We start from the raw sequence: 13,282 nt of genomic DNA, 5'->3' as shown, positions 1-13,282 counted from the left end.
AGAATGAACAGCAGTAATTTTTATAAATATTCTGTGAGCAGTTCATTAACGAAAGGCATCATCCCAAGGTAACAAAAATTATTGGATTTTCTAGTATTTCTAACACAGTTCTAGTTAAATTACTTATCTTTAAAAAATTGTAGGTATATAGCTCAATCCATAGTTGTATTGAATTCATGGAATTCAAGATATTAACAAAATACAGAGTGTGCAAATCCATTTTTTCTTAAAGCTGATTTGTCTTTGTGGCTTTACGTAGTTTTATACTAAGAAGAAGAATTGTAAATGTAGTTTTGTTCCAGAACAGCTTTCCTACCTTTACGTGCATTTGTATGTCCAACAAATAAGCGTCTTCAGGAACACTGCTCTATAAATTAACTAATTCATTAAAAATTTATTGTTTGTTGGAGAGGAAAATACTTTAAAATAAAAATGAAATTAAAATGACAAAAACGTTTTATTAGATACCAAAAAAAAAAAATTGAACTTTTAACAAATATAATATTTAAACGTTGGTCCATTCTTATTTATTTTTAAAATGTATGTAAATAATTACATAGTAATATAAAATAATACATGATCTGAACAATTCTGGTCAAAAATAAAAATAACTAACAACATATTGTTTTTAATATACTTTTCAAACAAAATAATATGCTCAGATTTGTGTGTTTAAAATTGCAAGATATTATGGAACAGCTGGGCAGAGATTTCCTGATTTCGATCTGTTCGTTAAAACTCGGAATTCTTAATCCAAAGCCTCAAAGCAGCATAAAATCAGCTGTATAATTAGTTCAATAAATCAACTTCAAAAGGGTAATTCAAGGGAAATGATTCTTAATTACCATATCGTTAAATCCATTAATATCATTACACCAGCTGATGATAATGAAGGCTTGGTGGTAGTTTGGCATTATTATCATTTGAGTGGCTACAATACGGCTGCATTAAAACTATGGAGACGATCTGTCAGCACTAACTTAGTAATAGCAAGGCTATAAGTAGTGGACATTTTACAACCGATAAGCTCCACTCCATAAATACATAAATCTGGGCGTTAAAAAAAAAATTATTTTATTAATATTTACATATTTTTAAAAGCCATATAATTTTTTAATTTTTCTTAAGTTGCCACAGTTTGAATTTAATTTATTATAAAAATATATAAAAAATTATGTAAAAACAAAAAAAGATAATAAAATTATTTACAATCCTTAAAATTTACTATAACATTCATTATAAAACAACAAAATATTTCAAAACTTGAAAGAAACAGGATTTAAAACTGGATGTGAGAATTTTTAAAACAAATGCCAATTGACAATTTTATGCACAGATCGAAATGATTTTAAAGGTTAACTATGAAAAATATAATGATATCTGCAGTATATCTGTGTGGAATATATTCCATATACTCGTATATTGCTAATGTTTTATAAAAACTTCTTTTTTTATTAATCGAATTATTAGGAACTTAAAAATATAATTTTGTTTTGTTTACAATATTTTCATTTTTCATGTTAATATATTATTTTGAAAAAAGAAAGAAAAAAAAAAGCTATTTACAAATTTTGAGTTCAAAACAAAGAATGTCCTACGATAAAGTTGGCACTTCTTTTTGCAATAAAATGGGAAAATCGATAAACTTCCTCTTCGTTCGATTATAAAGTTATTTTAAACATATTTCGAAGTTACGTAACTGCATTTTTCAAATAAAATAGAGTTGTTTTATTTTTATTATAAATCAATTTAAAGAGAATTATATTCATTATTCTTTAAGTTACTGACTTATTTATTTCAAACTGAAGAAGTGATACTAGACCATCAGAAAAGATTTGCTCAAACTGAGTCATAATATCAGCGGCAGTATCAGGAAAATGCGATGAATCCAAGGCTGAAATCTTTGAAAGTGTGATGGAAGCAATTTTTGTTTTGTTTTTTAAACCGATATGTCAGACAGCTGATAAATGGCATCAGAAACTGAGAAAGGAAATTTGAGATTTGATTTCTACCTAACGAATTGGCATTTTATTTAATTTTTTTTAAACTTTTATTATAAAGAAACACATTTGACTAATTGTTTGTAACAGTTGGTTTACCTCCAACTTTGAGTACCAACTTAAGAGGACTATGTTTGTTTTGTTTCTATATACATAACCATGAGCAGCATTTATATAAATTTGTATAAAAATATTCTATTCACTAAATAATTTTGTGTTTTTTTTTCCTCCAAGCATACAGGTAATATTTAATTTAGAAGCGTTGGTCCAGTCTATACTTCTAAACAAAATAAAAACTACAGAATTTTACTACGACCATTAAATTACTTATAAGAATTTGTACAATTAATTTGTTTTCTGTATTTTTTTTTTTTTTTATTATTAATATTAAAAAAGCTCTATTTCTCTTTACATAAACTATGCCAAACAAAAAGACTAGGTCTAAAGCCAACCATTTTGGCTCATTAAAGAATTTGTCCTTATTATTTTTTATTTTATTCATTTGTACTTTCAAGAAATCTGTACATATATCAAGATTGAAAAACAAATATAAAAAGATATGAGATACAGACTGAAAGAGTGGATAAATTCTTTTAGTGATAAAATATTGGCGCCCCCCCTTGTTCAATAAAATCTAAAAGACAAACTGGGGCAGAATTAAAACGGGGAAAAAGGCATGATTCTTTGACGGAACTGTTAATTTTTAATCTTTATCAGGAAAACCATTCTAGGTATCCATCATAATTAATTTTTTTTAAAAAAAATTAAAAAAAGCTAAAATCGTCATAATATTAGACAAAGCGATAATAAAAGTGGCAATAATATGAGCGAATCACAAGTGATTTAATATTTAAATGTAGAAGGGAGGAAAAAATATAAATATCCAATGCCTAAAGTTGAAATTAAATGAACACCTACCCATCTTTATCGTAAAATATTATGAAAACCTTAACGTATCTTCTCCTTCTTTCTTTACTGAAACTTAATAATCTATATTTAAAAAAAAAAAAAAAATATTAATAGTTAATATTATGGATACAATACATCTCTATATCTCAGCCTCACATTCCAATTTGATTTTTTTATATGTTCGGCCATAGTCAATACATCTTTGTTGGACACTTGAAACCAAGTATGTAATTCACCGATTACGTTCAATGAATCGCAGGCTGCACAAAGTGCATAGGCTGTGTCGATGGTCAGCTGAAATGGAAAAAAAAACAGAAAACAAAAAGCTGTTATAAATTTTATTTAAAAGAGAGAATATACCATTGATTCACCGGTTTTTTTTCCAGGAATCTTGATTTGCCTGTACCAGCCTAACAACACGAACAACACTTTAAAATGTTAGCCTAATTATACGAATGCAAAGAGCTGCCGTATAAGTTGTTGTGGGTTTAATGGAACCCATACAGGCATTTTCAAGTTCTTTACCACATTTGCCAGTTATTTGCTCATATATTGAGTTCTTTTCTCAAATATTGGTTCCTAAGGGACAATATTTCTTAAAGATTGCAGTAGATTTGACGTTATAATCATTTCCACTTCATTTCTAAACTGGGGGTATAAAAGATTCAAATTTCCTGATTGTATTTGACTTACAGGACTTAATGAACTTATCCCAAGAACTTTACTCTATTAATTAATAATCAATCACTACTTACATTTCCACAAGATATAATATAATTCTGATAACGAGGATTCCAAAACATGTGTATGCTCAGATAGCGTATACTTTTTAAAGATCTTGGATTATCTTCAATAATCTGCATGATCACATCATCTTCAAACATAATGGTCTCCATGTAATCTCGTTCAAGTAATACCTAAACAAATAATTTGCGGTGTGAACGACATTATTTTTTTGAAAATTAGCAAAAACAAAAAATTAGTAGACTACTCGTATATTATAAATGTTTACAATAATCAAAACATAAATGTCAAAGGATAAGTTACATCAGCAATGAAACGTAATAAAATCAATATTCAGTTTCTTAAAAAAATAGTGACAAGCCTAGAATGAATGAAACATACGTTAGCGCTGCCTACAAAATTACACAGGAATAACCGTTATGTACGATCGCAATTCTGGTGTAATGATATGCTTCTAATTGTTTACACATTTCATAATTTTTATTTATTTATTTGGAAATTTACAATCTTTATTAATATATAATAATTAAATAACATGTGAGTAGGGTAAGGCTGGAAGAATGGGAGCAAAGAAACTACCCAATGGTAGGAGTCGTACGAGAATGAACCAGGGTCACTGGTCAGTTCTGAAGGAAATTTCGTGGCCATTGATGGTTCAGTCGGCGAGGCGAGTAGGCGTATGAAAGGTTTTGAACAGCTGTTAGGTGTTTTGTCTTGACGTAAAAAATGTTGAGATCACGTCTGACGTAAAAAAAGGAGCATCAACTAACTGTCGAAGTAACTTAGATTGAAAGCTTTTTGAATGGTTCATATATTTGTCGATTGTTTGGCTAAATCCCACAGCTCTAGTTCATAAGACCAAATAGATTTGATAATTATAAAATATATACTAGTTTCAATGGTAATTTAGATAATTTTCTTCTGCATACTAACCTCTAAATGTAATATATTGTCAGATTTCTTCATTAACCATGTAAAAGTTGACGCGGATGCAATTCTTACTTTGGCAACTTTTAAATTTTTTAAGCAAACCGGTGATGCAGTTATTACATTTTCAACGGACACTTTGGCCGTCAGTTCTTCCAAGAGTGGACAATATTCTGCTATATTTTCCAAATCCAAACTATACACCTGTAACAGTAAAATAAAGAATTGCTCTCAGCATTAACTACTATTACAGTTATGTCAGACTGAAATCATTTAAACATTTTTCATTTTTGCTAAACAATATTGCAGAGTAAAACTGGACATTTACCTGATCAATCAGTACTAAACGACGTACCGTTGATCCGTTAAAGGATAAAAAACGATAGAATTGTGGTCCATATTGTACAAAGTCAAAATCAGCTGTTAAATTAGTTAAAGCTGGTACAATATTTGGCTCAGGTAGTAGACACGCTGCTCTTGTGTATAGTGTAGTCAATCTTGGTAAATATCTAGAGATTTTAGTTAGTTTCTCAAAAGGTAGTTGAGTATCCCACAATTCAGTCAATGATAGAGATTCAGGTGCATTTTCACGTGATTGTACGCTGATTACAGCATCACCAATATTCCTGTAGGTGTAACAAGTTAAATAATTTCAAATGTTCATAAAATAAATAAATCAATTTCTAAACAACTGGGGTGAAACGTCACATACTACTTTTTCTAACTAAAAATTACATAAATTTTCTTCAAAAGTTTGAATTCTTACTAAACAGTTAGTGACAGTTCTATCTTTTGTAGTATAAAAGAAAACAAAGTCGCAATTATTGACTCTTGAATGTACAGAATCACGGAAATTTGTGTTTCCAATTAACTGGCATTCTTCCTTCGAGTTTCCTAGAAGGGTCCTAATAGTTCTTAAATGTTACAAGCAAGTAATAGTTCTTGAGAAAAAAAACAAGTACGAGGTGTGCCTATTAAGTGACGAGTCTGATGCTGCTCCAGAATAACTATGCATGCGCCAAATCCTAACGACCGACAGCTGTGCAGCAGCGTAAAGCCTTCTCTTTCGATTACAGCGTCTCACGTGTTTGTAGAAAAATCTGTCTGACCGGAACCTGACGTGTGAGAGGTGTAAGAGGTGCTAGTTTCCGTTTTGCCCAAAAACATGATACCTACACATGTAGTAGAGCAACGTATTGTCGTAAAATTTCACATCAAAACTGGGTAAAACCGCTACTGAAACTTATTTTTTATTAAAAGAAGTTTATGGCGATGCATGTTGTATCACGTGCGCAAGTTTTTGGAGTGGTTCAAGCGTTTCCAAGATGGCCGCCGAGAAGACGTCGGAGATGATGACCGCCTGGGTCGTCCTTCCACGTCCAAAACGGACGTGAAAATATCGATTATAATTAATCAACATTACTACCGTGAGGTGCTTGCTCAACTCCGTGAATGAGTAAGGAAAAAAACGACCCGATTTTTTTGGAAGAACAAGTCACGGGGATTCTCCATCAAGACATCGCGCCGGCTCACACTGGCATTGTCTGTCCAAGACGACGTTTCTAGGCCAAGTACAACATCCCAGTTTTAGGCCTTATTCGCCTGACCTAGCCGCCCCATGTGACTTTTATCTGTTCCCCAAAGTCAAATCTGCATTGAAAAGGAACACGATTTCAGTCCGTAGAAGCTGTGTGAAAGAAAAAGCGGCACGCGTCATGCAGGAGAAAGACTTCCAGCACTGTTTCGAACAATGGTAAATTTGCATGGAGCGTTGTAGGGGTAGGGGAGGGGTGTATATTGGAGGTGATAATAACTACATATGTATAAATTTAAAATAAAATGTTTTATAGCAATTGTGTCGTTATTTAATAGCCACACCTCGTATCAGCTGTTTTCAAACAATTAACAAAAAAAACTGAAAAAAAAAATTCTTTCTCTAAATTAAAAACTTCCAATTAAATCGGTTAATCGATATTGTTCCAAATCTTATTGCCATGTTTTCTAGCAGAACTTGGTTAAAATATGTAGCTCCACAAAGTGTAATATTTCTAGTGTCACTCATCACGAACGCAATACTTATCCTTATAAGCAGTAAGAGAAAGTAAATAAATAAATAAAAAGAAAAACATAACAGAAAGAAAATACCTAAAATAAAGAAAACCTCCCAAGCTCTTCAAACTTTTGGCGAACATCAATAAAAGGAGTACACTGATAGAAGATGTATTAGTATCTTGTATTTTCACTTCGCACAATGTTTCACATGTTTTATTGATTTGTGAAGGTGGAAACAGAGACAATGCGTGAATAGCTCTTGGTTCACAATTGTCCAAATCGACCAGATGAGCCGTAATGAAATTAGTAGCATCCTGGAAATTTGGAACATCCAATTTAATGAAAACAAAACTAGAATCAATAAATGCTTTCTATGACAGAAGCTTTATATCCAGTGTTTCTCAATTTAGATTGACCCTTAGGGGTTGCGTAACATTTTTTAATGGGTGTATACGAGGTCAAAAATCATAAAAATATACCTTTAGACAGAAATCCTACATGATTATATGAAAATTATTGTTTGCAATCGTCAGATTTGATAAAACACAAAGTTAGTTCAAAAATGAGATTCAATTAAAGCAAAAATGGATAAATTAATTGAAAATAGCAAAAAAAAAAAGGCCTTTACATTTTTCTAGCATTTTATGTTCATCATTTTAATAACTTTTGGATGAATATAATTCAAATTAATCTGTTTTTTATAAATGTTTCTAAAAAATATTGTTGAGTTATCCTAAAGAAAATGTTTAAAATTGCTGGAAATCCATTTTAAACTACCGGTTAACCAACAAATATTCTTCAAACTTAAGATTCACAGCATTGCTTTTTATTCCCATAAACTATTATATGGACCGTTTATTTTGAAAGTGGTGTAAGTCCATTTTTGAAAAAAAAATGAGATATCACGTAATTCATGCTTAATTTTATGTTAACTTTTTATGTATAACTAGTCCGTGTTTAATTTCTTAAAAAGTTTTGTAGAATTTAAAATTGGTCAGTAAATGAAATTGAATAATCATTGATTATGAAAGTGGTGTAAGTCCAATTGACAGAGGTAGGCGGCTTAGCAGATGGTTGCCGATCAGTAGCCTGTTATTTTACATTTGTTTTATATTAAATCAGTGGTTTCCAACCTTTTTGTACCTGCGCCCCCCTTAAAAAAAAAAATTGTTGAGCCCCCTTAATTTTTCTAACAATCTAATTTCATAAATACTCAACTGATATTATAATTTATTTAATGGGCTACAAAATAATATACAATATTATGTAAAAATATACATAAAAAAATAATTATTTATTATAAGAAATAATAATTTTAAATGTAATAAAAACAAATCTTACAAAAATACAAAAAAAAAAATATATAATTAATACAACATTATAAAAATTTAATGCGACGGTTGAGCTTGTTTTTCAGCACAAATTTTCTCAAACCGTGGTATCATTGAAGAAACCGTGGTCTCAGTTCCTTTTCAATCACTAAGCGAGATCGATACTTTGTTTTTAAGACAGCTACTGTAGAAAAACCAGTTTCACATAGGTAAGATGTTAGAAATGGCAATAAAATTTCTAAAGCTTTGTTTGTCAAAGTAAGAAAAACGTCCTTTACTCGTAGCCAAAACGTAACAATATTATTTTCGTCTTGAAACATCTGCTTTAATGTGCTATCACTAGATAAGTCAATTACCATTTCCTGCTCTGCTGTCGTAAGGCCAAAATCATCATATCTTTCAATCACAATAGGGATTTCTAATCGCCCCGCCGGCGCTCGGCTCCAAACGCGAAAGCGAGATGTTTTCGTTCCAGCAAGAGTATGGATGGATGTTCTAGCATTTGTACCCGAAAAATTCGCGGCGAGGATTGTGGATTATGTATACCTATTTTGCTGATTCATTTTTTTTGACACCTATTCGACTTTTTTGGTTTGTATTCGAAAATGATATTTTGGAAACAGCTGCATGCCCCCCTTGCAACAGTCTCGCGCCCCCCTAGGGCGCGCCCCACAGGTTGGAAACCACTGTATTAAATACTATCAATATCTTGTAATTTTAACAATGTAATTAGCGTCTAAGATTAAAAACTTCTATTTTATGTCGTGTCATTATTATTATTTAAACAAAATTGGATTAATATGAAGTATATTATTATTTATTAACATGAAATATTATTATATATTAGTATATTATTATTTGAAAATATATATTATTTGATTTTTCAAAATTGAAACTAAACGATTTTTACAATTGTCTAATTTTGAAAGTCCATCTGCAGCCCGTAAGTGTACATCAGTTTAGTAAAATACGCCTAAAACAAATTTATATAACCAAATTACATATTGATAAAACAGTAGAAACATTGCCAGACTTCATACAATTTGTCTAAATTTTATAATTAACAGATATGTTAACCTTTAATTTTCTCGAAATAACAGAAAATGGACTTACACCACTTTCAAAATAAACGATCCATATGATGGTAGTTAGTTTTGTAAAATATCCACTTTAGATGGATGATTGTTCTTTCCACAGAAAAAAAATGTTTTTTTAATACCAAAAAAATCACAGTAGGACATACCTTCAACAATAAATCACATATTCCAACATCATCCACAATCCATGATGATGTAATATCCAAATTTGTAAGATGCGTTGCATATTTTCCAATAATTTTCAATGATTGATTATCGGCTGCATTGTGCAACGTTAATACACGTAAATTGGCAGCAAGACCTCTGAGCAAGGCACAATGGAATACACTAGACAGTGGTTCAATCTGGGAGGTATTTGAATGAAGATCAACATGAACCTGTAAACAAGAAATTAAATAAAGCAAAAAACTGAAAATAACAAAAAATAAAATAAATTATACACATGATACATGCATGTAAAAGTAAACAAACATAGACATATTAATAAATGGATGGATGAACTAATAATTTTAATTAACTATTTTTAATGATTTAATGCGCATCAACAGCTGAGGTCATTAGCGCCCGGAGCTTTTTTCAGTGCACTGCCGGCCTCCGGACAGTGTTCTCTCGTTACAGACAACACTGTCCATCACCGGACAGTGAGCTGTAAGAAGCTCCTAGGAAGAGAAAATCTAAGAGGTCAGCAGCTGGATTCGAACCCGGGACCTCCGCGTGGGAGTCCAGTATGCTAACCGCATAGCTAATCCCTTCCCTTTTAATTAACTATTATATTTGTTTTTCTTCAACATAAATAAAATCCTTTTTTTTTTTATTTTGCACATTTTTTACGATCAAAAATTCATGATTTCAAATTACTTGGTAATCTATAGAACCAAATCTTCCATGTAAATCGAGAGAGGTTAGGTGGGCGTAATCCAAAAATGCAATTATATTGTACAATATAAATAAATGTACCTTAACAATTAATTTGTGCAAACCAATAATATTAGCACTATCAATTTTTGAAAATAATTGGCCACTAAAACATCCAGCATGTGTTAGACCTCCTGGCATGGATGTCTGCATAATTTGCAATTGTTTTATTGAAGAGTCGGCCAACAATTCTATTATATCCAATACATCAAGTATATTAGAACTAAAACAAGACAATCATTATTATAAGATTTTTGTGGTGGTGTCACGAAAAGGTAGCAGGGTATAAGAGGCCCTCGTAAGGCAACCAGAACACCAGTCAACTCCATACATTTGGACCCAATAGCAAAGACATGGATGGCATCTGTACTAAAGGATATCACTTTTCATTTTTCCTATGATATGATTGTTTTTTTTCGGGGATTATGGGCCCATTCTATATCAAAGAACAATCACTCCCATAGTAAGCGATCACTCCATATTAGATTAGAATGCTGGAAATTAGACATTTTTGGTATTCTTATTTATCCAGCGATTTATTATTGATACAAAGAACTTGTTACTCTTCTTTTATTACTTATCAGAATAGGACAAGTTACGAACTTAAAGAGTATTAACACTTACCTATACATATTCACTGCTCTTTCGATAAGAGTCTCTCTGATAGCACTATGAAGTATGTTTATTAAAAATTTTCTATATTTGCCCAATTCACCTTGGCGTTTAACAACATATGTATGTACAGTTTCCAAAACAGAATCTGAAGATAAATCGAACAACGTTCGTACAGGTTTCAATGGTGCCATTCTTTGTTGTTGTTGTTTTTTTCATATAAATAAAAGAAATACAGATTTAAGTATGGATTTCTTTGTCAATCAAACAAATTTTGTCTTGCAATTGTACATTTTTTTTTAAATTTTTCATATTTTTAAAATAAAAGTAGTCTTGCTGAAATTATGCTGGTTTTCTCAAAATCTGAAACTAAAATCAGAAATATAATTAGTTTCTCTTTAAGCTCAGAAAACATCAACATACAGTGGATGACTCAGCTTCTGAGCAGTTTATAAATGGAAAAAAATAAAAATAAAGTCTTATATCCTGGCTGATCCGTAGCAATCGCTAAATTTGCCACATGAGAGTTTTGGCACTAGAAACCAGAGAAAATAATGCGCAGAAATGAATGGTGGGAAATCGCTGGCCGTGGCACAGAAGAGTGGCTTTTTTTCTCAGCATCATTGGTTGCAATACCCAGGGGATAGAACAAGTCCTTTGTTCTTATCTAATCTAAGTATACAAATCAAACTGACTGACGTGGAGAGACAAAGCTTATAAGAATGATGGACATATAGAATGTAAGAAATGATGATGGAATCCTGGGAAAACTCAATATAATGCAACTTTAATGGTGATTGAAGCAACACTGGGGATCCCGAGAATATATTTTAAGAAACTGTTCGTCCAAAATTTTTGTTTATTTTGCAAATCATGCATCCATAATTGGGAAGGGATCTTTAAAAGGAGCCACTGGAATTGGTTTAACGTATTAAATGTGAGGTCAGAACGTTTGGAGATTTGAGCAACATGTCTTTCTTTAAGATGACGTCTAGTCAGCGAAACGTTGACTTAATCAGAAGGGAGTCGTGTGGTATGGGATGGGATGGGATGCATTGATGCCCAATAAGTCTTAATTTCTGATCCTAAGAGAATCAATCAGTGGAATCAAGACCATTGACTCGTTGAATGGTCGATGGATCGTGACTTAATCACGAGGGAGTCGATTATTTCATTTTGTTAGAGCAACAAGTTCAGTGAGATTTCGTTATCTCCAAAAATGTTTAAATATAACATCACAATTGTTGAAAGATCGAGAATAACTGGATCGATAAATAATCAAGAAAAAGAGTGGAAGGTGAGGAGGATCTAACCAATGGTTTGCACCCAATCAGTATGGCCTTCATTTTAGAGACATTAATTTGAGCTTTGTGACCTCAGGATGTAGTAAAAAATGTGGAAATAGTTAATATGTAAGCATCCTAAGAATAAAATTTGAAAAAATTCTCTTATAATTAGATTAAGGAAAACATCTTAAACCAAGGGAGAGATTGCTTATTTATCCTGAAGAGGATTGGGCCAAATAAAGTGTTGTAATGATATTGGAGAAAGGACGGGAGTCAAACTGGACGTGAAACTGCAATTTACGAAGAAGCATATTTGCAGAAAGTAGAGAAATGATCGCCCCCCAAGAAAGTGACCGAGTTCCCAGGCCTTGGGAACCAGAAAAAATTGGCAAAATATAAGCCCGGTGTATGAGTTTACCAAAAAAAAAATCAGAACTCAATCAGAAAACATAATCAATTTAAAAAATATAAAGATCTCAATTGGTTAGCGTTCATTTCCAGTAATATAAATTCCTTTTGGGATAAACAAAAGCACTCTACTTGAATGAATTTTATTTTTGTAAGTGAACTCGAATATATACAATTATTAAAAATATAGTTACGCAAATTATAGAAATATATGAAATAGGATTAGTAGCAAAAAATTGAAGTTAAAAATAAAACACACAAACTATTTTAGGGGTTATATAAACCTGAAATTTGATAAAAAGTTTGTCTTATCAGAAAACAAAAATGTGAGACACTATTACTATAATGTTCTCTGTTAATTTAGAAACAGATCATTGTTGATGTGACATTAAATTTCTGACTGTCTCTTCCCTTTTTCATTTATTTTTATAAAATAGGAGCGACATTTTTAAGGCTTTTCATAATTACTGTCAGGTGCAAGCTAAGTTTTCATCATCGTGATGAAATCTAAATTCCAATATAACGTTTAATTAGCAAAGTTCATATTTGATATTCATAGTAGATGTAAGATTCTGTACATACAATATTATACTATTAAATGAACTTCATTTTTTTTTTCTACGTACGATCAAAGAAACAAGCTCAAATTAATTGGATATTAAATCTTTATGAAATTACATTAGTGGGTATCATAAGTGTTGTGTGCCCTTATATTTATTACACTTATTTACATACAGAGTAGGTGTACACGATAAATTTGCTATCAATATTCAGACATTTTTTACAAAACAATAATGTGAAAAAACTTACGTTTTCCCATGAAGCCCAAAGCAAAAGAGATTTTCTAAAATTTCTTGCCACTATGTATATTCACCGGTTTGTAAATTAAAAAAATAAAATGTAGGTCTACAAATTTATATTATTAATAAATGCTTCAAGTAAACCAGGTGGCTTGTAATACCCGATATGAATGTAAGAGGGAGTAGATGCGTGCAGCTGAG

The 13,282-nt window shown here is 31.2% G+C and overlaps 1 protein-coding gene across 1 annotated transcript; it reads right to left on the bottom strand.

Annotated features, from left to right (window-relative positions):
- Positions 1-438: 438 nt before the first annotated feature.
- On the bottom strand, positions 439-13,233 carry LOC141455197 (uncharacterized). Its single transcript, XM_074130068.1, has 9 exons — positions 13,092-13,233; positions 10,600-10,956; positions 10,018-10,198; positions 9,207-9,437; positions 6,726-6,946; positions 4,909-5,206; positions 4,587-4,784; positions 3,665-3,826; positions 439-3,203 (listed from the first exon to the last, which is right to left on the bottom strand). Exons 2-9 carry the CDS (start codon positions 10,779-10,781, stop codon positions 3,030-3,032), a joined length of 1,647 nt encoding a protein of 548 aa, XP_073986169.1. The 5' UTR covers positions 10,782-10,956; positions 13,092-13,233; the 3' UTR covers positions 439-3,029.
- Between the last annotated feature and the right edge of the window lie 49 nt (positions 13,234-13,282).

This window comes from Rhodnius prolixus, unplaced genomic scaffold, assembly GCF_049639745.1.
Source record: "Rhodnius prolixus isolate KJV_2025 unplaced genomic scaffold, Rpr scaffold_33, whole genome shotgun sequence".
NCBI lineage: Eukaryota > Metazoa > Arthropoda > Insecta > Hemiptera > Reduviidae > Rhodnius > Rhodnius prolixus.
This window is presented reverse-complemented; position numbering and strand designations above follow the sequence as displayed.

What these genes read in the sequence shown, in the direction of transcription:
- LOC141455197 (XM_074130068.1), bottom strand. Translation starts at nt 10,781, where the DNA reads ATGGCACCATTGAAACCTGTACGAACGTTGTTCGATTTATCTTCAGAT. An exon ending in TATGTGATTTATTGTTGAAG is followed by an intron (nt 6,947 to 9,206) that starts GTATGTCCTACT and finishes CCAAATTTCCAG; the next exon opens with GATGCTACTAATTTCATTAC. An exon ending in GTTTAGTACTGATTGATCAG is followed by an intron (nt 4,785 to 4,908) that starts GTAAATGTCCAG and finishes TTACTGTTACAG; the next exon opens with GTGTATAGTTTGGATTTGGA.